Source organism: Globicephala melas, chromosome X (genome assembly GCF_963455315.2).
Source record: "Globicephala melas chromosome X, mGloMel1.2, whole genome shotgun sequence".
Lineage (NCBI taxonomy): Eukaryota > Metazoa > Chordata > Mammalia > Artiodactyla > Delphinidae > Globicephala > Globicephala melas.
This window is the reverse complement of record NC_083335.1, coordinates 30,990,930-31,017,069: the sequence shown is the minus strand read 5'-3', so window position 1 is coordinate 31,017,069 and position 26,140 is coordinate 30,990,930. Positions and strand designations below refer to the sequence as shown.

At 36.7% G+C, this 26,140-nt stretch overlaps 1 protein-coding gene across 1 annotated transcript in view; it reads left to right on the top strand.

Annotated features, from left to right (window-relative positions):
- The window catches only part of HTR2C (5-hydroxytryptamine receptor 2C), a 258,300-nt gene extending 233,781 nt beyond the window's left edge, over positions 1-24,519 (top strand). Inside the window, exon 6 of the mRNA XM_030835721.2 lies at positions 21,081-24,519. Within this exon, the coding sequence (XP_030691581.1) occupies positions 21,081-21,904 (824 nt within the window). The 3' untranslated portion in view covers positions 21,905-24,519. The remainder of the gene's footprint in view (positions 1-21,080) is intronic.
- Positions 24,520-26,140: the final 1,621 nt, after the last annotated feature.

The window sequence follows — 26,140 nt, the reverse complement described above, 5'->3', positions numbered from 1 at the left end:
GTAGTGTATATATGTCAATCCTAATCCCCCAGTTCATCCCACCCTCCCCTTCTAAATCCAATATCTGTGACCAATAAATATAGTTTACTTATATTGACTTCTCTTTTCACTGATTGTGGTTCCCACCTTTCTGTTCCTTTGGATAGCTAATAACTTTTGATTTAAAACTGGACATTTTTATACTTTGTGATATTCTGGAGTTTGTTTTCTCTTGTGAAGATTATTGTTTTTGCCTTATAGTAGGCAGTTACCCTTCTGTACTCAAACTATAAAACTTGTGTCCTTCACATTATGCAGCATCTAATGCCTCTGCTCAGTTTTCTTGGCTTCCAGCTTCTACTTTTTTAGTGTATTCCTCCTATATTTCTTCTGTGCCTGCGTAGTTTAAAGATCAGTCAATAATTGAGGTAGAGTTTATATACAGATTTACAGGTGTTATTGAGGAATTCTGCATCTATGTATATAAATGATATTGTTCTATAAAAGTCCTATCAGATAAAGTCATCAGGTTTTCATATCAGGGTTATGCTGGCCTCATAACATTAGTGAGGGGTATTTCTTACTTTTCCATTTGTGTAAATTTGATGTTTCTCTCTTAAATGTTTGAAAGAATTAATCAATGAAGCCATTTGGATTTGGAGAAGTTTTTAAATATTAGTTCAATTACTTTAATAGATGAAGAGAATTTTCAATTTTCTATTTCTTTCCATTTTGACTCACTTTAGTTCATAGCCAGTGAATAAGGCAAATATAAATAATAGAGATAACAAAGATTGGGAGAATGGTGGTGCAGTGGTTAAAAATCTGCCTGCCAATGCAGGGGACATAGGTCTGAGCCTGGTCTGGGAAGATCCCACATGCTGCGGAGTAACAAAGACCGTGCACCACAACTAGTGAGCCTGTGCTCTAGGGCCCGTGAGCCACAACTACCGAGCCCATGTGCCACAACTGCTGAAGCCTGCACTCCTAGAGCCTGTGCTCCACAACAAGAGAAGCCACTGCAGTGAGAAGCCCACACACCGCAACGAAGAGTAGCCCCCACTCACCACAACTAGAGAAAGCCCACGTGCAGCAACAAAGACCCAACGCAGCCAAAAATAAATAAAATTAAATAAAATGTTCCCAGGTGACGCCAATGCCACCGGCCACAGACCATACATTAAAGAGCAAGGGGTAACATAGTCATTTAGGTTAATAAATAAATAAATTTATAAAAAAAAGAAAAAGATTGGGGGAAAAGTTAAAACTTTTTAACTTGAAGATAACAATTGTCTATGTGGAAACTCTTAAGGAATCTATTATACTAAAAAGAAAACTAATATAAATAAATAAATTTAGCAAGATATGACTGTATGTGTCTTCATATTTAAAGTTCATCTATTTTAGACAGTGATAGTCTTGCTTTTTTATCCTACTATAAAAAGTGCTGTCTTCTAACTGGAGTATTTGGTCCAATTACATTTTATATAATTATTGATATGACTGGATTTAAGTCTGACATCTTGTTCTTTGCTTTCTATTTGTTTCATTTGATTTTTGTTCCTCTGTTCTTCTTTTCTTGCTTTCTCTTCTGTTTATCAAATATTATTAACTTACATTTCAGTTCCTATATTGTTTTTTTAACCACACATCTTTTAAATTATATTTAGGTGATCTAGGTTAATCTAGGAATTACCACATGCTTTCTTAGCTCATAACCATCCTTAAATTCAATAATATATCACTTTCCCACTTCAGACTTCAGAAATGTAAGAAATTTAAAATAGTATAATTTCATTTACCAAGCCTTTTCTTTTTGTTCTTGTTTTCATGTATGCTACTTCTACATATATTACTGACATAACCTTAAATTTAAATTATTTTTGCTTCAAAACCTCATTTATACATTCTAAGAAATTAGGATAAAACAAAAGTTAGTCTTTCACATTTACTTATGTATTTACCATTTCACATGCTCCTCTTTCCTTTTGTAGATCTGAACTTCCACCTGGTATCATTTCCATCAACCTCTAAAGACCTTCCTTTAGCATTTCTTTTAATGAAGATCTATTAGCAACAAATTCTTCCAGCTTTAGTTTAGCTGAAAAACGCCTTAATTTTACCCTTATTTTTGAAGGATCTGTTCACTGAACATAAAATTCTGGTTTGACGGCTATGAGTTTGTATCATTTATATTTATTCTCTTAAAAGAAAGTTTTATTATCTTCCATTCTCTATGGAATCTGATGTGAAAGTCCTTGGATATTTCTATATTAATCTTCTCCATGAAATGTGTCATTTTTCTCTGGCTACCTTTTAGATTTCTTATTTATACTGGTTATAAGTACTTTGATTATAATATTCTTACGTTTTGTTTCCTTTGGGTTTATCCTACTAGAGATTTGTTGAGCTTCATAGAGCTATAGGTTAATGCTTTTCACCAAATTTGAGAAGTTTTTACCACTATTTCTTCAAATGTTTGCCTGCCCCATTATTTATCCTCTTCTTAGACTCCAGTTTACGTGTGTGTCAGAGTGATTTATATTGTCCCACAGGTCACTGAAACTCTATTTTTAAATTTTTTTTCTTTTTGTTCTTCTGATTAATTTGTATAAATATCTTCAAGTTCATGGTTCCTTTCTTCTGCCATCTCCACTTGTCTGTTAAACTTATGCAGTTTATTTTTCATTCAAATATTTAACCTTGTAATTCCAAAACTTCCATCCTGCTCATTTTACAACTTACAGTTCTCTGCTGAGAGTTAGCATCCCTTAACTCATTAGGACCACATTTGCCTTTAAGTCCTTGAACATCTTAATAATAGTTGCTATAAATTCCTTATCTGATCATTCCAATATTAAGTGGTACAGGGAATCTTTTTTCATTGACTGCTTTTTTGTGTAATTAATATCTTAATTTCTTATTTCTTAGCCTATCTATATTTTTGTAATTTTATGCAGGGCACTGTAAATGATACATTGAAAAGAGTCTGGAATGTGTTATTTCTTTTAAAGAGTGTTCAATTTGGGGGTGGCATGCTATTTTCTTTTCTTTATTATGGGTCACATTTTTCTGTTTCTTTGTATATTTAGTAATTTTATACACATACTCTTATGGAGGTCTTGTTTTTGCTTTGTTATGGTGGGTTCCAGGTTTGCTTTTATTCCTAGGTCAAATCCTTTATTCTCAAGAAATTGGCTTTTTTCCTAAGGCACGCTCCTTCTGAGTATAGATGAAAAGGCCAGGGTGTTTACTAAGCTTTCCTGACTTGGTGTGATGCAAACTCCCAACTCTGTTTCCTTTTCGGTAGAAAACTGTTGAGATCTCTATTAAATATTTTCAACCTCTCAAATGTTGCTTGCTCCATGAGTTCCTTGGAGAGTCACAAATAAAGGACTCAGGTGTCAAACAAGAATGTGAGGGAAGTCTGTACAGAAATTTTAAACCCCCTCCTGCCTATAGCTTGTCCTCTTTCTGATTGCACAGTCCCCTGTAGTTTCTACCTGCTTTTTGTTCACTCTCAAGTATCTTCGCATGTTGGGTGTTTTAAATTTTGTTCAAGCTTTTGATTGTTGTCAGCAGGAGACCTAGTCTTCTATAAACTATTCCACCATTATTAGAAAATGATAGTATTTACTTACAAGTTCTTATAGATTTTTGTGGCAGGAAGTTAAATCTGACTCTGATACCAGCTATTGAATCATGACTATAGCTGGGAGTTTGTACGTTTTTTTTTTTAATTTTTTTTTTTTTTTCCGGTACGCGGGCCTCTCACTGTTGTGGCCTCTCCCGTTGCGGAGCACAGGCTCCGGACGCCCAGGCTCAGTGGCCATGGCTCACAGGCCCAGCCGCTCCGCGGCATGTGGGATCTTCCCGGACCGGGGCACGAACCCGTGTCCCCTGCATCAGCAGGCGGACTCTCAACCGCTGCGCCACCAGGGAAGCCCTGTACATTTTGATGGTGAAAAAAATTTGCATTTTTTCTTCTAGTTTTATTGAGATATAATTGACATACAGCACTGTATAAATTTAAGGTATACAGCATAATTGTTTGACTTACATGCACCACGAAAAGATTACCAAAATAAGTTTAGTGGATATCCATCATCTCATATAGATAAAAAATTTAAAAAATAAAAGTTTTTTTCCTTGAGATGAGAACCCCTTCCCTCTTAATAACTTTCATATATAACATACAGCAGAGTTAATTATATTTATCATGCTGTACATTGTGCCCCTAGTACTTATTTGTCTTATAAGTGGAAGTTTGTACCTTTTGACTGTCTTCATCCAATTCCCCCTCCTCCCACCTCCCGCCTCTGGTAACCACAAATATGATCTCTTTTTCTATGAGTTTGTTTATTTATACATTATACATTTCAAATTGGTCACCATGAGAAGTCTAGTTACAGTATGTCACCATACAAAGATATTACTTAATTGTTGACTATATATACCACACTGTACATTTTATACTCATGACTCATTTATTTTGTAACTGGAAGTTTGTACCTCTTAATCTCCCTCACCAATCCTCTCCTTCCCTACTCCCCTCCCCTCTGGATACAACCTGTTTGGTCTCTGTATCTATGACTCTGTTTCTGTTTTGCTATGTTTGTTCATTTTGTTTTTTAGATTCCACATGTAAGTGAAATCATACAGTATTTTGTCTTTCTCTGACATTTCACTTAGCAAAATACCCTCTATGTCCATCCATGTTGTCATAAATGACAAGATTTCATTCTTTTTTATGGCTGAGTAATGTTCTTTTGTGTGTGTGTGTGTGTGTGTGTGTGTGTGTGTGTGTACCACATCTTCTTTATCCTTTCATTTACTGATGGGCAGTTGGGTTGCTTCCATATCTTGGCTATTATAAATAACACTGCCATGAACCGGGAGGGCATATATCTTTTCAAATTAGTGTTTTTGTTTTCTTTGAATAAATACCCAGGGGTAGAATTGCTGGATTATACAGTTCTATTTTTAAATTTCTTGAGAAATCTCCATACTGTTTTCCATAGTGGCTGCACCAATTTACATTCCCACCAACAGTACACAATTGTTCCCTTTTCTTCACATCCTCACCAACAATTATTTGTTGTCATTTTGGTAACAGCCATTCTGACAGGTGTGAGGTGATAGCTCATTGTGGTTTTGGCTTGCATTTCCCTAGTGATTAGTGATATTGAGGATCTTTTCATGTGCCTGTTGGCCATCTGTATATCTTCTTCGGAAAAATGTCTACTCAGGTCCTCTGCCAATTATTTTAATGGGATATTTACTTTTTATGTGAGTTGTGTGAGTTCTTTGTATATTTTGCAGATAACCCCTTATTAGTTACATCATTTATCTTCTCCCATTCAGTAGGAAGCCTTTTCACTTTGTTGATAATTTCCTCTGTTCTGCAAAAGCTTTTTAGTTTGATGTAGTTCCATTTGTTTATTTTTGCCTTGTTGGCCTTGCCTGAGGAGACTTATTCAAAAAAAATATTGCTAAGACCAATGTTAAGGAGCACACTGCATACATTTCCTTCTAGGAGTTTTATGGTTTCAGGTCTTACATTTAAGTCTTCAATCCATTTTGAGTTTATTTTCATACAAGGTATGAAAGTAGTCCAGTTTGATTCTTCTACATGTAGCTGTCCAGTTTTACTGACACCATTTATTGAAGAGGCTGTCTTTTCTCCATTGTATATTCTTGCCTCCTCTATCATAGATAAATTGATCATATAACTGTGAATTCATTCCTAGGTTCTCTATTCTCTTCCGTTGACCTAAGTGTATGTTTTTTGAGCCAGTATCATACTGTTTTGATTACTGTAGATTTGTAGTGTAGTTAGAAATCAGGGAGCATGATACCACCAGCTTTGTTCTTTTTTCTCAAGATAGTTTTGGCTCTTCAGGGTCTTTTGTGTTTCCAGACAAATTGGGAAATTTTTTGTTCTAGTTCTGTGGGAAATGCCTTTTGGTATTTTTATAGGGATTGCATTGAATATGTAGATTGCCTTGGGTAGTATGGTCATTTTAACAATATTAATTCCTCCAGTTCATGAACACAGTATATCTTTCCATCTGTTTGTTTCATCTTCAATTTCTTTCATCAGTGTCTTATAGTTTTCCAATACAGGTCTTTTATCTCCTTAGTTAGACTTAATGTTAGGTATTTTATTCTTTTTGGTGCTATTGTAAATGTAATTGTTCCCTTAATTTCTCTTTCTGATAGTTTGCTGTTAGTGTATAGAAATGCAACAGATTTCTGCATATTAATTTTGTATCCCACAACTTTACCAAATTCGTTGATGAGTTCTAGTAGTTTTTGTAGAAATCTTTATGCATCTATATATAATATCATGTCATCTGCAAACAGTGACAGTTTTACCTTTTCCATTCCGATTTGGATTCCTTTTATTTATTTTTCTTGTCTGATTGCTGTGGCTAGGAATTCCAATACTATGCTGAATAAAAGTGGTGAGAGTGGGGCATCATTCTGTTTCTGATCTTAGAGGAAATGCTTTCAGCTTTTAACCACTGAGTATGTTGTTAGCTGTGGGCTTGTCATATATGGCCTTTTATGTTGACTTATGTTCCCTCTATACTCACTTTCTGGAGAGTTTTTTATCATAAATCAATGTTGAATTTTGTCAAAAGCTTTTTCTGTATCTATTGAGAGGATCATATGATTTTTATTCTTCAATTTGTTAATATGGTGTATGACATGATTGATGTTTGAATATTGAACCATCCTTGCATCCCTGGGATAAACCCTATTTCAGCACAGTCTATTATTCTTTTAATGTATTGTTGAATTCAGCTTGCTAATATTTTGTTAAGGATGTTTTTGTATCTATGTTCATCAGTACTATTGGTCTGTAATTTTCTTTTTTGTGATATCTTTTCTGGTTTGGGCAGCAGGACAATGCTGGCCTTTTGGAATGAACTTGAAAACATTCCTTCCTCTTCAAGTTTCTGGAATAGTCTGAGAAGGACAGACATTAACTCTTTTCTAAATATTTGGTGGAATTCCCCTTTGTCACCATCTGTTCCTGGAATTTTTTTTTATTACTGATTCAATTTTATTACTCAAAATTGGTCTGTTCATATTTTCTATTTCTTCCTGATTCAGTCTTGGGAGGTACATTTCTAGGAATTTGTCCATTTCTTCTAAGTTGTCCATTTTATTGGTATAGACTTGTTCATAGTAATATTTTATGATCCTTTGTAGTTCTGTGATGTTGACTTAACTCGCCATTTTTCATTTCTGAATTTATAGTTTTGAACCCTCTCTCATTTTTTTCTTTATGAGTCTGGCTAAAGGTTCATCAATTTTGTTTATCTTTTTAAAGAACAAGCTCTTAGTTTTATTGATCTTTTCTATTTTTTTAGTCTCTATTTTATTTATTTCTACTCTGATATTTATGATTTCTTTCCTTCTACTAACTTGGGGTTTTGTTCTATTTCTAGTTCATTTAGTGTAAGGTTTGGTTGTATATTTGAGATTTTCTGGTTTCCTGAGGCAGGCTTGTATCACTATAAACTTCCCTTCTAGAACTGTTTTTGCTGCATCACATAGATTTTGGATCATTGTGCTTTCATTTTCATTTGTCTCCATGTATTTTTTGATCTCCTCTTTGATTTATTCAGAGACCTATTGGTTATTTAGCAGCATATTGTTTAGCCTCCATGTGTTTATGATTTTTGAAGTTTTTATCTTGCAGTTGATTTCTGATCTCATAGTGTTGCAATGTGATGTTTAATATGATTTCAATCTTCTTCAATTTACTAAGATTTGTTTTGTAGCTTAGCATGGGATCTACTCTGGAGAATGTTCCATGTGCACTTGAAAAGAATGTGTATTCTGCTGCTTTGGATGGAATGTTCTATATAAATCTATTAGGTCCATCCAGTATAATGTATCATTTAAGGCCAGTGTTTCCTTATTGATTTTTGGTCTGGATGATCTGTCCATTGATGTAAGTGGAGTGTTAAAATCCCCTACTATTATTGTGTTCCTGTCAATTCCTCCCTTTATCTGTTAATATTCACTTTACACATTTAGGTGCTCCTATGTCGGGTGCATACATATTTACAATTGTTATATCTTCTTTTGGATTGATCCCTTGATCCTTATGTAATGTCCTTCTTTGTCTCTTGTAACAGTTTTTATTTTAAAGTTTATTTTTTTGTGGTATAAGTATTTCTGTGCTGGCTTTCTTTTCATTTCTATTTGCATGGAATAACTTCTTCCATTCCCTCAGTTTCATTCTCTTGTCTTTAGATCTCAAGTAAGTCTCTTGTAGGCAGCATAGTGATAGGGCTTGTTTTTGTATCTGTTCAGCCACTCTATGTCTTTTGATTGGAACATTAATTCATTTACATTTAAGTAATTATTGATAGGTATGTACTTATTGCCATTTTGTTCATTGTTTTGGGGCTGTTTTGTAGTTCTATTTTTTCATTTATACTTCTTTTGTTCTCTTCCCTTGTGATTTGATAACTATCTTTAGTGTTATGTTTGGACTTCTTTCTCTTTTTGTGTGTATTTCTATTATAGATTTTGTTTGTGGTTACAATGAACTTTATATATATCTATATAAATATATGATTATTTTAAGTTGCTATCTCTTAAGTTCAAATGCATTTTAACAAACCTGAATTTTTATGTCCTTCCCCACTTTTAATGTTTTGGACATCATAGTTTACAACCTTTTTGTTTTGTGTATCCCTTAACTACTTACTGTGGATATAGATGATTTTACTACTTTTGTCTTTTAAGCTTCTTACTAATTTCATAAGTGATTGATCTACTACCTTCACTATATATTTGTCTTTAGCAATGAGATTTTCTTTTGTAATTTTCATTTTTCTGGTTGTGGAGTTGTGGTCTTTCTTTTCCAATTAGAGTAGTACCTTTAATATTTCTTCTGAAACTGATTTCATGGTTCTGAATTCTTTTAGCTTTTGCTCGTCTGCAAAATTCTTGATCTCTCCTTTAATTCTGAGTGACAGCCCCGTTAGGTAGAGTATTCTTGGTAGTAGGTTTTTTCCTTTCATCACTTTTAATATATCATGCCACTCTTTCTGACCTGCAGAGTTTCTGCTGAAAAGTCAACTGATAGCCTCATGGGAGTTCCCTCGTACATAACTTGCTGCTTTTCCTTTGGTGCTTTTAATATTGTCTTTTTATCTTTAATTTTTGCCATTTTAATTACAATGTGTCTTGGCCTGTTCCTCTTTGAGTTTATCCTGTTTGAGACTCTCTGTGATTCCTGGACCTGGATGGCTGTTTTCTTTCCCAGGTTAGAAAAGTTTTCAGCTATTATGACTTCAAATAAGTTCCCTGCACATTTTTCTCTCTCTTCTCTTTCTGGGATCCCTACAATGCAAGTGTTAATAGGCTTGATGTTGTCCCAGAGGTCTCTTAAACTGTCCTGATATTTAAAAAAAAAAAAATTTTCTGTTCTGCCTGAGTGATTTCCACTGCTCTGCTTTCCAGTTCCCTGATCTCTTCCTTTGTATCATCTAATCTACTGTTGATTCCTTCTGGTTTATTTTTTATTTGTTATTGTATTCTTCAGCTTTGCTTGGTTCTTATTTATATTTTCTAACTCTTTGTTTAAAAACTTCTAACGTCTAACTGTGTTTATCCATCCTTCTCCTGAGTTATTTGAGCACCTTCATGATCATTACCTTGAACTCTTTATCAGATAGACTGTTTATCTCCATTTAGTTCTTTTGGGGCTTTATCTTGTTCCTCCTTTAAGCACATATTTCTCTGCTGCCTCATTTTGCCTAATTTGCTGTTTTTATTTCTATGTTTCTGGTAGATGGGTTACATTTCCTGACCTTGGAGAAGTGGCCTTATGTAGGAGACTTCCTATGCCTTTCAGCAGTGCACTCCCCTCTGGTCACCAGAGCTACATGCTCTAGTGGTGTCATCTATGTGAGCTGCATGGGCCCTTCTTTTGTGGTGGGCTGACTACTATAGGCATGCTTGTAGGTAAGGCTGGCCCCCAGTCTGGTTGGCTGCTGGGCCCTGCCTATTGTGAAGATTGCTGGTTGCTGGTGGGCAGGGCTGTGTCCCATCATGTCTGGTGGCACAGTCCAGGGGTTCCTGAGGCTAATGCTGGCCTGCTGGTGGGCAGGGTAGGGTCCTGTGATCTCTGGTGCTAGAATTGGCACTTGCCAGCACCATTGTCCTCATGGTAGAATGAGCTCCCCAAAATGGCTACTGCTAGCATGTATGTCCCCAGGGTGGATCCAAGTTTTCTCCTGCCTCTCCAGGAGGCTAAGATAGCAAGTGGTTATGACCCAGGCTCCTTTCATATTACTGCCTCTGCCCTGGGTCTCAGAGCTTGTGAGGCTTTGTGTGTGCCAAGAGTAGAGTCTCTTTTTCCTACAGCCCTCCCCAAAAGTAAGCCCCACTGGCCTTCAAAGCCAAACATTCTGGGGACTTGTCTTCCTGGTGCAAGCCCCCTGGGCGAGGAGCCCAACGTGGGGCTTGGACCACTCATTCCTTAGGAAGAACCCTTGCAATTGTAATATCCTCTCATTTGTGGGTTACCTACCCAGGGGGATGGATCTTGACTATATTGTGTCTCTACCCCTCCAACCTGTCTCATTTTGGTTCCTTCTTTACATTTTTAGTTGTAAAAGATCTTTACTATCAGTCTTCAGGTTGTCCTCATTGATGGTTGTTCTGTAAATAGTTGTAATTTTGATGTTCCTATGAGAGGAGGTGAACTCAGGGTCTTTCTACTTTACCATCTTGGCCACTCCCTCCCTGCATCTTTATTTTAACTAACTTATAACTGAAATTTGGGATTTACTTCAATTACAAATGTAAGCAATAAACCAAAATAGTAATTTGCAATATCTGTAACAGTATCACCAATAGTCATTACAAATACTTGAAAATCATATTCGGTTGTGGCAGATATCTTGCCATATGATAGATGCTCATCACTATTTCAAATTTCAGGAGCTGTTAGGCCCATTACTAGATTTTGTTATTTAATGTGCTAATTAAAACCTGCATATATTACTGTTTCTAAATTTTATCTTTAATATTTTGATAGCAGAATGTCAAAATAATTTATTTCCTTTGCAATCTCCTGTATGTTATTTTATATATTAAAAACATTATTCTAAAAAAAAAAAAATTATTCTAAGAAGAGATCCTTAGGTACAAAAAGGTTTGGAACCCTTTCCCTAGATTTTTCTATGACTTCTTTTCACCAAAGTTCTCCCTAAAAGATCATGACCTTGAAGTTTCCCTTTATAAGAAAGATACTGTTCCCAACCGCACCTGTCTCCTGAGTTTTAAACAACTATATTCACAGAGAATTCCATATTGATACTCACAAACATCTCTAACTTTACACAATCCAACGTGAGTCCATTACTTTCACTGCCAAAATCCTGCTCCTTCATCTATGTTCTTGTGCTTAATGGCATCCCCATCTACCTAATGACACAAAATAGAAAATTTTCATTTACTTATTAACTCTTGCCTCTCCCTCACATGCCACATCCTATCAATCACCATATCCTATCAATGGAACTTCTAAATGGCTCAAAAAATCTGTCTATTCTCCCAATCCCCTCTACTCTTCCCTTAATTCTTTCCCTTGTATAATAATCTTTTTTTTTTTTAACCTGTTACAAGAGAATTGAGGCCACCCTCTACCCAAGTCTTGACTTTCTTCCTGGAACCCATGAGTCTATTTTTTCTCAAGTTCTCAGGGTCTGGCTCCATTACTCAATGTCTTTTTCTCCACATCTTCAAACTCCCTCTCCTGAATATTTTTCCAATAGCATGTAAGGGTGTTCAACTGTCTGATTTTATCTTTAAGAAAGCTGACTATCCACACTCATCTATCTGCATTTACTCTCCTTATTTCTCACTGCTTTGTGGAATCAACAGATATACATTTAAATCACTTTGTGCATCCAGTTAACAACTCTGTTCTTTTGCCGTTTAACACTTTCTTCTCATCTCTCTTCTACCTTTTTGTATAAGGCCCAATAATCTCTGCCACCCATTCATACTACTATGTCTTCTAATAGAAAGGAACAACCAGTCTTTAGACCTAGTGTAATTTTTCCAACTGTTTCCAACTTTGCCTCCTCAGGGACCTTTATCTAACATCTTAGCCTTTCTTTTCTGTATCTTTAAGCTCTTCCATTCTATTGGCCTTCACCTTTAATGTGTAAGCATATTATTGTACCTTAAATATAATCTTAGTTTCCTCAATCTTCATTAGCTTGTGAGCAATGTAGGGGAGGAAAAATAATTTTCCCTCTACCCTTCTGAGTTTTGGGCTTAGACTCCTATAATAAAACACAGTTTAAAAAGAGAAAACAAATATGTTTATTAACATGTATATGTTATGTATACATGGGAGATACCCAGAAAAACTAAGTAACTACCCCAAATGGTGTAAGCCATCACCTTAAATACCATCTTCAGCTAAAGACAAATAAAGATGTGGGGTGGGGGAAACCAGTTATAAGAGGCGACCAGGAAAAGCTAGGTAAACAAGGGTTAGGTTTGTTATGCAGAATTAAGTGGGCTTCTTCTCCATTGATAAGATTCTCTTATGATTTAGTCATCCTTCTCTTCCAGGTACAGAGAGGAAAATGTTTACGAATGGAGATTTCCTTTGTAAATGCAAATTTCTCTTAGGCTGTTTTCAGAGCTTCTCTTGTGTCTGTCATTTCTCAAAATAACTCAAAATAATCCTTACGCCAAAGACGCATATTTTGGTGTGGCATATTCTGCTACCCATCAGTAGTAATGTTGCCATATTTCGATGTTATCTCAAATTTCACTTCCTCATGCACTCAGCCATATTATAGTTGGACCTCCCTAGGACCTCCCTCACTGTTTAAAAAATAAAATTCAACTGAGTAAATTGTAAGATCTAATTGGCTTTATTCAATGATTCATGAATTGGGTAGCATCCCTTCTAGTGAATAAATAAGGACTTCAAAGGAAGTCCTTCAAATGGAAGGTTTTTACAGGCAGAAGGAGAGTGGGGCAAGGAAGTTATTAGCAAAAGAAAATAATTATTTCAGGTTAGGTCATCTTCTTTTGAGGGAAAAGGTAATGGAAGGGGTCATTATGCAGATTACCTCATTAGTGCTGACCAGGAAATTTCAGATTGCTTAAAAGTCACATTATTGGGAGAAGTTGAGACTATTAAGCCTTAGTTTGCTGTCATGGAGGCAGATGACTCCATTTGGTGCTTGCTATTTCTTTTTAACACCCAGCTGTCCAGAAACTCTTACCCAGGTTTATCTTACAAACCCTGGGCATTCCTTTTGTCACCTCATGAACTGTCTTCTCATGCTTTCCTGCTTACGAAGAATCTTCTTCTTTTAGTTCCACTTCCCTCAAAGTCATTTAAGGTCTTTTCCTTACTCGATATCCTTCATTCATGCATGCCTAGGTTCCTACTCTTCTCAAAGCTAAAAACTCCTTAAGTTCAAAGTTGACTCTCAACCTGATTCTGACTTCCTTAAAATTCCCACTGCATCATCACAATACTGATTTATCTGCCGAAGTATGCAAAATATTTCTCCAACTCTCAGTCACACTTTGTCACCTGAGAACTAAGGCAGCACTGCTTGTGTTTGTTTTGTCTTCTATGTTCTTCTCTGAAAATAGTTCCTTCATCTTCTGCTGTCAATTCCCATTGTCAAGGGACTCACTTATTACTCTGTGAGGCAAGGGACCATTCCCATCAGCCTGACATTGTGTCATCCTCCTAGGTGTCCTTGAAAAAATTCCTCTCCATGAAAAACTCATGAAAATAGATACCTAGGAGATAGCCCTGCAGTTCAGTAAAAAATTCCCTTAATCTATGTTTTCATTTTGATGTTGGTCAATCTGCTCCAGGAAATGTATTTTATAATCTCTCTTTCCTCTATCTAATTACCATTTATTATTCATCTCTCGGCAATCTGTTTCCTGTCTTCACTACTCCACTATAATTGTTCTCTCTATAATCACCAGTGACCTCATTTTCAAAGACAGAGGAAATGTTTCAAATTCTAGACCCTTCTGTGACATTTGGTGCTGTTGAGGATGCCTTGTTCAGAACACTCCCTCTTTTTGCCTGTTATGACATAATTTTTCGTTCACAGTGAACTATTACCATGCTGCTGATAGCCACTTTGCAAATTTTGCTACTGGTAATTTTGATCTTACCAGAAGATGTCAAAAGAAGTTTATCAGACCAGGCTCACACATACGCTGACAATGTAACGCTATGTAATGACTACTGTCTGGCCAACACTGATTGTAAGATACTATCAATTGTAAGATGCATCACACATTAGAAGATGTTAAAATCTAAAAGAAATGTACATCTAAGAATGATTGGCATATGGTATTATTATCTGATTGAAGAGAATTGATCTGTGTTGCTTGAATTCAAGGCTTCAAGAAATAATGCGAACATCTTTATACATTCTCTGAACTTACTTGCCTTATCTGAAGTAAAATAACTGCACCAAGTTATTTTATGGCTTTTATGAGGCTAGAATAAAATAATGCATATAAAGTATATACTGCAGATACAGTACCAAAGTTAGTAAGCACTCAATAAATGATAGTAGTCGTGGTAGTCATAGTAACACATATTTTCAATAAAAACTTGAACTATAACTATTACTGAATTCAGTGTTCCTAAAATGCTAAGACTCCACATGTTTATTGAAAGTATTTTTTTTCTCTCTGAGTTTAAGTAACCTTAATGAATAATAATCACTTTCACAGGATTTTCTGAGAACTAAATGAGATAATGCATGCAAAATATTTGACTGTTTATTGGTTGAAGTAGTACCTGATATTTTCAGCCGAATGTGAATTATAACTTATCTTTGTTCTTTCTAAAATTCTAAAGATGATGTAGATTAATTGAAGTTAATTTCAGAAAGACTTAGTAATTCTAGTTAATAATTCCTTCTTTTTATGTTTTTTGTCTGGATTAAATAATATATGAAAGTATGTAATAATTATAAAACACATGACTCAGCGTGTGACAAATAAAAAGCACTCAGTAAAAAGTAGTTATTATTATTGCAATTGTTATTTATACCTGGCATTTTCTTTCTTTTTTTTTTTTTTTAACGTTTTTATTGGAGTATAATTGCTTTACAATGGTGTGTTAGTTTCTGCTTTATAACAAAGTGAATCAGTTATACATATACATATGTTCCCATATCTCTTTCCTCTTGCATCTCCCTCCCTCCCACCCTCCCTATCCCACCCTTCTAGCTGGTCACAAAACACTGAGCTGATCTCCCTATGCTATGCAACTGCTTCCCACTAGTTACCTATTTTATTTTTGGTAGTGTATATATATCCATATATACACTACCACTCTCTCACTTTGTCCCAGCTTATCCTTCCCCCTCCTGGTGTCCTCAAGTCCATTCTCTAGTAGGTCTGCGTCTTTATTCCCATCTTGCCCCTAGGTTCTTCATGACCTTTTTTTTTTTTTTTTTTTTTTTAAGATTCCATATATATGTGTTAATATACGGTATTTGTTTTTTTCTTTCTGCCTTAGTTCACTCTGTATGACAGACTCTAGGTCCATCCACCTCACTACAAATAACTCAATTTCATTTCTTTTTATAGCTGAGTAATATTCCATTTATATATGTGCCACATCTTCTTTATCCATTCATCTGTCGATGGACACTTAGGTTGCTTCCATGTCCTGGCTATTGTAAATAGAGCTGCAATGAACGTTGTGGTACGTGACTCCTTTTGAATTATGGTTTTCTCAGGGTATATGCCCAGTAGTGGGGTTGCTGGGTCGTATGGTAGTTTTATTTTTACTTTTTTAAGGAACCTCCATACTGTTCTCCATAGTGGCTGTATCAGTTTACATTCCCACCAACGGTGTCGGAGGGTTCCCTTTTCTCCACATCCTCTCCAGCATTTATTGTTTGTAGATTTTTTTTAATTAATTAATTTATTTTGGGCTGTGTTAGGTCTTCGTTTCTGTGCGAGGGCTTTCTCTAGTTGTGGCAAGTGGGGGCCACTCTTCATTGCGATGCACAGGCCTCTCACTATCGCAGCCTCTCTTGTTGCGGAGCACAGGCTCCAGACGCGCAGGCTCAGTAGTTGTGGCACACAGGCCTAGTTGCTCCGCGGCATGTGGGATCTTCATAGACCAGGGTGTGAACCCGTGTCCCCTGCATTAGCAGGCAGATTCTCAACCACTGCGCCACCAGGGAAGCCCCTGTTTGTAGATTTTTTGATGATGGCCATTCTGACCGGTGTGAGATGATATCGCATTGTAGTTTTGATTTGCATTTCTCTAATGATTAATGATGTTGAGCATTCTTTCATGTGTTTGTTGGCAATCTGTATATCTTCTTTGGAGTTCATTTTCACTTTTTCTCCTTGGACATATCAAAGGTTTAAAAATATCAAAGACTGCTTCATTATACTTGCTAAATTAATTTAACTTTTCTGAAGTTAACTTCACCAAATAACATGCGCCTTTCATAATTTTTACGACAATGAGTGAGATGATGCATGTAAAATATTTAGTTGCCATTACTGATGTTGTTTATGTTTACCCTGACATAACATCACCTGAATTTCTACTAGCTGACAAATTTAAAATACTGAGAAAGACTTCATAAATTTGCTGAATTTAACTCTCCAGGGCTTAAGTAACTTCATCCATTAATATAGAACAGCAGCTCTCAAACTCTTTGGTGTCAGGACCTATTTATACTTTTCGAAATAACTGAAGACCTCAAAGAGCTTTTGTTTGTGTGGATTATATCTATTGATATTTATTATAATATAACTTAAAACTGAGAAATATTTAACATATTTATGAATCATTTCATTTTAAATAACAGTAATGAATCCATTTAATGTCAATGTAAATACTTTTTATAAAAATAAACTATATTTCCCAAAAATAATTGAGAGAAGGCCGACATTGTTTTACAGTTTTAAAATCTCTTTAATATTTAGTTTTAGGGAAATATAGTTGGATTCTCATTTATGTATCTGCATTCAACCTGTTTTATGTTATTAGGTTGAAGTTTATAAAGAAAATGCAGTTTTAAAGATAAATAGCTGGAAAAGGGAAACATAGCAAACTCTCTAAAAGAGTATCAGAGGCCCCCCAGGGTCCTTGAACCACACTTTGAAAACTGCTGACATATACTTTTAATTGTTTTTTAAGTATTGATTAAGATAATCTGTACAATAGGTACTGCTATTAATGCTGCTTTAGCTGCTATTATTTACATTTCATTTCCAGATACTGACAAAAGAACTTAAGTTTCTTGTTTTGTTGACTGCATTCACAGTTTCTGAAAAACCAAAAACAAATAAAACTAGTGATGATATAGATTTGGTAAAACGGTTAAGCTCCTTCACCAAATAATATCTGTATTTTAGGAGTTTTAACCAAATTGAGATAATACATTTTATATCTTTAATGTCAGTAATATGCATGGCTCAATGCCTGGCATACAAGATAGACTCAATAAAAGGCAGCCTTAGAATCACTCTTTGTTCAATGTACATAAAATTATACAAATAGATGCCAGGGATAAAATTGGCATCACATACCCAATAACTCCTTTAGCTCATCTGGGATCACTCTGCTACCCTCTCTTGTTGTCTCTCAACAGGCTTACTTTTAGGCCCAAGAATCCTTTAGGAAAGTGAATAAATCTTTTAACAGAAACAAGCTAATACCAGTTCAGAGCTGGGCTCTGAGTAATGCTGACTTCCACTGACCTTCTGATCAGAGTGTGAGGCCTTCCCTAGAAACTTCAGATATCTAGAAATACCTAAAATATTGTGCAGCATTTCCTTGGGAATTGAATCTCCACTCCAGCACTTGTTTCCTGAGTGTAGATATGTCTACCCTTGTCAGGATTCCTCCAGAATGAATGCAAACTCCCCAGATCAAGTTTCTAGCCTCAGGCTCTGGTTCTCACATTGCTAGAGGGCAGGGGAGGGGGGCAGTTTGGAAGGGGAGCCATTCCACTATACCCCTCCTCTGGTCTTGCTATAGGATCCTGAGAAAGTATAACATAGTTTTCTACCAACATTTTGTCAGAAAACCGCCTTCTTCTCTATATTTATATGAAAATGTTGAGCGTTTCCACTCAGGAGGCCAAGACTTTTGCTCTAGAAATAATCACTTCCAAAGTTAGCAGTGGTAGTAAATCTTAGAGACTTTTATGATCTGAGGTCTAATAGCCATTTCTTTCTCTGTTCCAGAAAGGACTTCTATGTCTTCTTTTAATTTCTTCAATTTTTAAAATATTAAACTTTTGTTAGAGACACTTCCAAAGATTGTAAAGTTAGATAGAATTATATAGTAAAGACCCATGTACTCATTACCCAGCTCCAAGATTTATCAGTTTATGGACTGCCTTCTTTCATCCATACTTCCATCCACTTCTCCCTCCCATATTATTTTGAAATAAACCTCAGAATCGTAATACTTTATCCTTAAATACTTCAGTCTCTATATCTAAAAATATAAGATTTTTTCTACAGAACCACAATATCAACATCACTTTTAAAAATTAATGAACAAAAATTATTTAATATCATCAAAAGGCCATTGTTCAAAATTTCCACCTGTGTCATGAATATTTTTTAAAATTTATTTGCATCAAGATCCCAAGAAGGTCCACATATTATAATGCTTGATAGGTCTTTTAAGTCTCTCTTAATCTTAGGTTCTCTCTCTAATTTTTTCTCTTGTAAATGATTTGTGTTTAAGTAACCCGTCCCTCTTTTCTTAATCTCATATTAGCTTCCTTAACTCCAGAAAACTTCCTGCAGCCTAATCCTCACTAAAACATTTCATGAAGGATAAAGCCAATACTGACTTTTTTCAGGCAAGCTGGATCTACACTCTTTCTAGATATTCCCTCATATTTATAACTTTTGGAATAAAGATCCTAACAGTACAAACCGACCACATTCTTACCTGTCATTTTATAACTCTTAAGAAATGTAATCTGCGTGGTTCATCAAACTGGGTGAATATTACCTTCTGATACTTGCCACTCTTCCCATCCAGAGTTCAAAGTTCACCGGATCCTGCACTGTATTACCTGAGGACACTTTCTGTTTGCAGTGTCTCCTAGTTTTCACAGCCGTTTTAACTTTCTTGAATGGCATGCCCAGGTTCAGGGTTGCAGGCATATACCAATACCCCAAGAAGTCTTGTCACATCTATCACTGGTTCTCATACCATCACTTGGCCTCTTTCTCTAGAAAAAACAACAAACAAAAAAAAACGGTCATTTAAGAAATTCAGGGTCTGAGTTAGAAGGCTTAAAGATCACTTTCCAAAGACTCTTTCTTCCTCATGTCTTCCTAGAAATTAATTACCAATCAATATCCTCAGCGAGCTCTTAGCAAAGAAACATTTACCATTTATTTCCTTCTTGATCAGCCAGCCAAACACTGTATACCTGACAAAGTGTGTTAAGACTCCTGTAGGGGAGTTCCCTGGTGGCCTAGCGGTTGGGATTCTGGGTTCAATCCCTGGTCAGGAAACTGAGATCCCATCACCCACGCTGTGCGGCAAAAAAAAAAAAAAAGAATCTATAGGGACTTTCAGTTTCAGATTTGTCACTGTTCCCTAAAGCCAACAATGATCTTTGAGAGTGCGCTTCTATCCCCTCTCACAGTTCATAGTGCAGATATCCACCAGCTCAGGATTCCTCATAATAATCTCTGATGGAATCCTAAAAATGCAGTCTGAATTTTCCCAGGCTTCAAGTTCCTGTGGACACAAGAGAGAATAAATTAATATTAAAATTTGAATTTCACTTGCAAGTTATCCCTACTTATTAATGTAGGACCTCTTCGAGATCTACCATAATGATTTCTAAAAATTTCTAGGTTTCTTACTTATGCTCAGGCATAAGAGCACCTTCTGCTCCCACCTCCTTGTTGATATCTTCTGCCTGTGAGCTTCTTTATTAATGGAAGTGCTTACCAAATTACTACCTCTCAGTATTCTTAAAAAACAAAAGAGTTCAAAACTCCACACAGAAATGGGAGGACTGTATCTTTCCCAACTCAGCATTTCTATCTGTCTCTTGACCCTGCTTAAGCACAGAGTCTCAGGAAAATGCTTACTAAAAAGACAATCCTTTCAGTTTCTGCATAGATTATGTCCACACTGTGGTCAGATCTAATTCCTGTTTGGGGGACATACTATCCTCTCCATCTCCAGTAACTCCAGAGCTCCTAGGCCCTGTCTCCAAAGGACACACACACAGAAGTTCCTCTTCTTGACCACTTTCCTCAGGAAAAGATGTCCTTGGCTAAAAGCTCAGCCAACCCTGATATGCTATAATTACTCTTGTAGGTGGCATACACATCATTTTTATTGCATTTGGAAGCTGCTTAAAAATGAACAGTTGATAACAAACGTAGTAAGGTAGATAGCTAGTGGGAAGCAGCCGCACGGCACAGGGATATTGGCTCGGTGCTTTGTGACAGCCTGGAGGGGTGGGATAGGGAGGGTGGGAGGGAGGGAGACGCAAGAGGGAAGACATATGGGAACATATGTATATGTATAACTGATTCACTTTGTTATAAAGCAGAAACTAACACACCATTGTAAAGCAATTATACCCCAATAAAGATGTTAAAAAAAAAAATGAACAGTTGAATTTATTGACGTCATTGAGTATAGATGTGAAGTTATTCACTCATTCAACAAATATTTATTGAGTGCTTTCTATGAGCCAGGACAGTTCTAGGAATTGGAGATAAAACAAAAAAGACACGAACCACTCTTATGCACAACCATACCTATAATTATCTCAATAATGATAATTCCACATCTTCTACAGGAAATTTGGCGAGAAGGCATTCCTAACTTGAAAAAAGCTGTCATTTTCTGATATCATACTGCTACTCTTTCATGTGACTACCCATTTATGCTGTGAATAGCCTTCAACAGACAGATCTAAATTTTCTTCAGTGAAATGCAATTAAATGCATCCCACTGTACAAATCTGTGCGACCCTTCAATATGTTGTAACAATGTCCTACCTTCTTTTCTGTTCCTGTAGGTGTATCAGTTCCTATCCCAGTGATTGGACTGAGGGATGAAGACAAGGTGTTCATCAACAACACCACCTGCGTGCTGAATGACCCAAATTTCGTTCTTATTGGGTCCTTCGTAGCTTTCTTCATACCGCTGACGATCATGGTGATTACATACTGTCTAACGATCCACGTCCTTCGCCGACAAGCTCTGATGTTACTGCACGGCCACACGGAGGAACCGCCCGGAATTAGCCTGGATTTCCTGAAGTGCTGCAAGAGGAATACTGATGAAGAGAACTCTGCAAACCCTAACCAAGATTTGAACCCACGCCGAAGGAAGAAGAAGGAAAGACGGCCAAGGGGCACCATGCAAGCTATCAACAATGAACGAAAAGCCTCGAAAGTCCTTGGCATTGTTTTCTTTGTGTTTCTGATCATGTGGTGCCCGTTTTTTATTACTAATATCCTGTCGGTTCTTTGTGGGAAGGCTTGTAATCAAAAGCTAATGGAAAAACTTCTGAATGTGTTTGTTTGGATTGGCTATGTTTGTTCAGGAATTAATCCTCTGGTGTACACTCTTTTCAACAAAGTTTACCGAAGGGCTTTCTCCAACTATTTGCGCTGCAATTATAAGGCAGATAAAAAGCCTCGGATCAGACAAATACCGAGAGTTGCTGCCACTGCTTTGTCTGGGAGGGAGCTTAATGTTAACATTTACCGGCACACCAATGAACCAGTGATTAAGAAAGCTGATGACCAGGAGGCCGGTATAGAGATGCAAATGGAGAATTTGGAGCTACCAGTTAATCCCTCCAATGTGGTTAGTGAAAGGATTAGTAGTGTGTAAGAAAGAGCGGTGCAGTCTTTTCCTACAGTAAAGCTACAAATGTAGGAAACTGTTCTATAATTCTTCTGTCAGTCATAACCTAATGTAAATATTGCTGTCTGAAAAAGTTGTTTTTATATATAGCTTTGCAATCCTGTACTTTACAATCATGCTTACAGTAGTGAGATTTAGGGTTCTGTATTTACTGTTTATAATAGATTGAGAATAATTTACTTTGGTTGTTTGATGCAAACATGTTGATTTTTTCCCCCTTCCTTCCTTCCTTCCTCCTTCCCTCCCTCTCTTTCTTGCTTTCTTTCTTTCCCTCTTCTCTCTCTCTCTCTTTTTCTTTTTCACATACGGAAGTGTTGATCTTCATCTCAGGTGACATTTGCAGGAGACCAGAATGATGCACAGGACAGTGGTTACACTTCAACCACGCCAAAATTGAACAAATTCAGTGAAATCTATTTTCTGGGTTAACAGTAAATATACACTTTAAATTCTTGCTCAGCTCATCTACACACATAAACACAGTAAGATAGGTTCTGCCTTCTGATAATCTATCATAACTATTAGTGAGTCAAAGGCAGAACTTAGCCTTGTTGTCACACATAGGGGAAATTTTGACATTGTCAGAATGTTCTGTTGATATTTTACTGCAATGTCTGTCACCAGACATAGTGGTATTTTAACATAGCAGCTGGTTAACCAGGACTACAGAAGTGGAAGGATGATACAAGATATATACACCAATAACAGCTTTTCACTTCTTACAGACAATGTTCAAATTCCGATTATAATGACAAGCAAACTGGAATTAGTGTTTTCATTCTGGTCCTTAGTAAATACCTAATTCCATGATTAAACTGGGAAACAAAATCCCAGAGTTATTTCCCAATCCAGGATTCATCATCAATTGGGTTTTGATCTCAGGATCCTGGAAGTTTGTGTGCTACACACAAAATGAAATTAGCATTTTGAGCCTTATTAAAATAGTATATTAATTATGGTACCTCTATCTATAGGACCTAATTTAGCAGTCCATTTTTGAGTAAAACTTGCATTGGAAGCATAGATGATCAAAAGCTTGGAAGTTTTGCTTGATTAAGGACTACAGAACTGGGCCCTTAGAATGTGAAAAAAAAGTAATTAAAAAGAAGCTTTTACTGAACTTTGGGAAAAACAGAAATACAGAGTTTCCATTTGGATTTTAAACAAAATGTATCTCATTTACAGATCCTTCCAAACTCTCTAGTGCAGGCAAGGCTGCAGCTAATTTGTAAAAGTGGCAAGCTCTTCATTGTACTGCAATTATGTACCAGAAGTTTAAATCTTTGTTAAAATATAGTGTTGCGTTACAGTAAGTGTTGGCCATTGTTTCATTCTTGGGCCTGCTGCTCTCTAAGAGTTCAGTAACATTTTACTAGTTTGTTAACCGTGAAAGGTTTTCAAACATTGCTAAAGTCAGACCATTAAGTCTATGCTGTGTGCAGAGTGTACAAGGGTTTCCAGTAACTGTATTTCCATGTGTGTCCATGTCACACAACTGTGGATCAATTTCTGAAGAGTTCATGATGCTATTTCTTATGCCTGACAGTTACTTACACACCTTAGAGTATCTTGAAATTGGTGAAGGCAGAATCTGAATTTCTAAAATCCCTGGTGTGTGTCCTCAACACACAGCATAGATAAATCCAACAGTCTGCCACAAGGGCGGTGGGAGAGCCAATGGACGTATTTGAGGACACTCATACAGTCCCTACGTGATTTGCAACACTGCCAAATGCCGGTCAATTGCTTGAGCATGCCCAATTATGACATGAAAGTAAAGTCTACCTGCCTGTTGGCTCTGTTGAACTGCATGTTAAAACAGTTATATGAAATTGAGTGAGATCTAATTCTTACTGAAATGAAAATGTCTGAAGAAACACACCATGCACTGAGCATGAGTTCTGCACATACAGATGGTGTCCTGCATGTATGCCGTGTATGATGCATAAATCCATCGATTTGTATTAATGTAAGGCAGAGTAGGTGATATAAGAAGGACTGAAGCAAATCCTTCAGCAGTCTTTAAAAAGACCACGCAATCAGATCTGAAGTATGGTGAGTATTAGAGAAAATTGGAAACATCTGATTTCTTTCCTGAACTATCGGAGCAAGCTCATAGCACATGTTTTACAAAGAAATAAAATATAAACCACAGATTTTCAAAAGCACTAGCAATAAGTTGAACGATAATAGCTTACAGCACATTTGTTAATAATTCTTATGCCATCAAGTAGTAGTACTTAATAGTACCCAACACAGTAATTATTCTCAAATTGTGTGCTATTCATAAGTTCTGTGCAGTTCGGTATGAAACAAGTACACTCATTTGGATATAAACCTTACAGTTCAATGTTAAACCTACACCTTTTATAAATGTTTTAAAGTCCATGTGATAAGTGTAAACGTGGTGAATTTACTGTCAAACAGATCATTTTGATGTTCTATTATGTATGTATATCTGTTTAAGACATGTGCAACAGACTGCCTTATATTATTTCCTGTAAGTCTTCTTTCAACAAGTGGTACTTTTTGTGAGTGGTTTCAAAGTGTTGTCTTATTCCTGGTTCCTGTATGTTATCCATTCCAGGTTTTTGTGATACTTCCTATTAATTTATTAAATTTATTAAATGTTGCCTAATATGTCACCTTTTTTCCCCCTGCATCTTTTGAGGGAAAAATACACCACTTCATTTCTTGGAAAATTAAACTGTAACCTGTTAAATAAGTTCATAAAGACAAATACAACCAGAAAATATTACTCTTCTCTATGTACTCAAAGACTGTGACACTTGAGGAAAGACAAGAGGTGTAAACAACAAACGCAATATTAATAACAACATCACTGATGCCTGGTAAGCAGAATAACTGCAGTCTCAAATTATCCTACTTTCCTTAACCTGAGCAGGGGCCTGGGGTGGCTCATATGCTCTCTTTGCTATAGGTATCATTGCTATCTTATTCCCATCAAACTCTAAGCTCCCCTAGAGAGGACCATGTTTACCTTATTGATGGTTTTATCCCCAGTTGATAGCGGCCACTCTGTGTTCAACAGACACATATTGAGCGTCAGTATTTGTGGGCATTGTATTATCTGTTCCTGTTGCCAGAAGGAGTCTTACAACTCCCCACTATTCAGTCATGTGGTGTGACTTGATCACCTTAACTGACCCCTATCCCAAATGGCTTTGGATACCTGTGCAATCATCAGGGTCACCATACTAAGCTGCTCTGTTCCTCCATACCTGAAGCCATGGGTGACAAAATACACTGGCCTTTTCTTTCAACATTTGTACCTTCCTGACGCTGAGTGAGCCCACTGGCATGAGTTCAGTTCCCTGAGAAGAAAGCAGGAATACCTCATTCCTTTGCAACCATGACTAGGTTGAGTCCTAGGAATGGGTCAAAGGATAAAGGTTGAACTGCCACTTTGAAACAACAGCGTCACTGCTGCCCATGGCTAGAAATATCTTGTACCACTGAAGCTAGGGACTACTCTTCCCCAACAGCAAGGCAACGGAGAGAGGTTGAAATTTCTGATGGCACAGACCTGGAGTTGTTACTACCAATGAAAGGGAAGGAGGGGCAGAGAAAGACTGGAGTGCCACATCCCATTGTACAGGAAGGTCTTCATGGTCTGAGGAAAGAAAGATGCTCCTTGCCATCAGGCAGCAGTACATTTCTGCTTACAGCAGAAACACACAGTTAATCAGCTCCCCCTTAAGTCAATGCAATCTCCATGGTTGAGGCCCATTTCTCCTTGTATATTCCCCTAGACATATATTAACATATCACACAGAAAGCTGAATATATTAGAAAGAGGTATTTTTATAGGCAATGCCAACAGGAGTAGGTGACAGCATAGTGGCTCTCAAATATTATGTGACCCATAGCACACACTTTTTTTTTTTTTTTTTTTTTTGCGGTACGCGGGCCTCTCACTGCTGTGGCCTCTCCCGTTGCGGAGCACAGGCTCCGGACGCGCAGGCTCAGCGGCCATGGCTCACGGGCCCAGCCGCTCCGCGGCATGTGGGATCCTCCCGGACCGGGGCAGGAACCCATGTCCCCTGCATCGGCAGGCGGACTGTCAACCACTGCGCCACCAGGGAAGCCCATATAGCACACACTTTTAAACATAAATAGCTCTAAGATGGGTCCTCTGGGATATAAATTCTGAGATGGAAATAAGTGTGCAGGATGTTTATT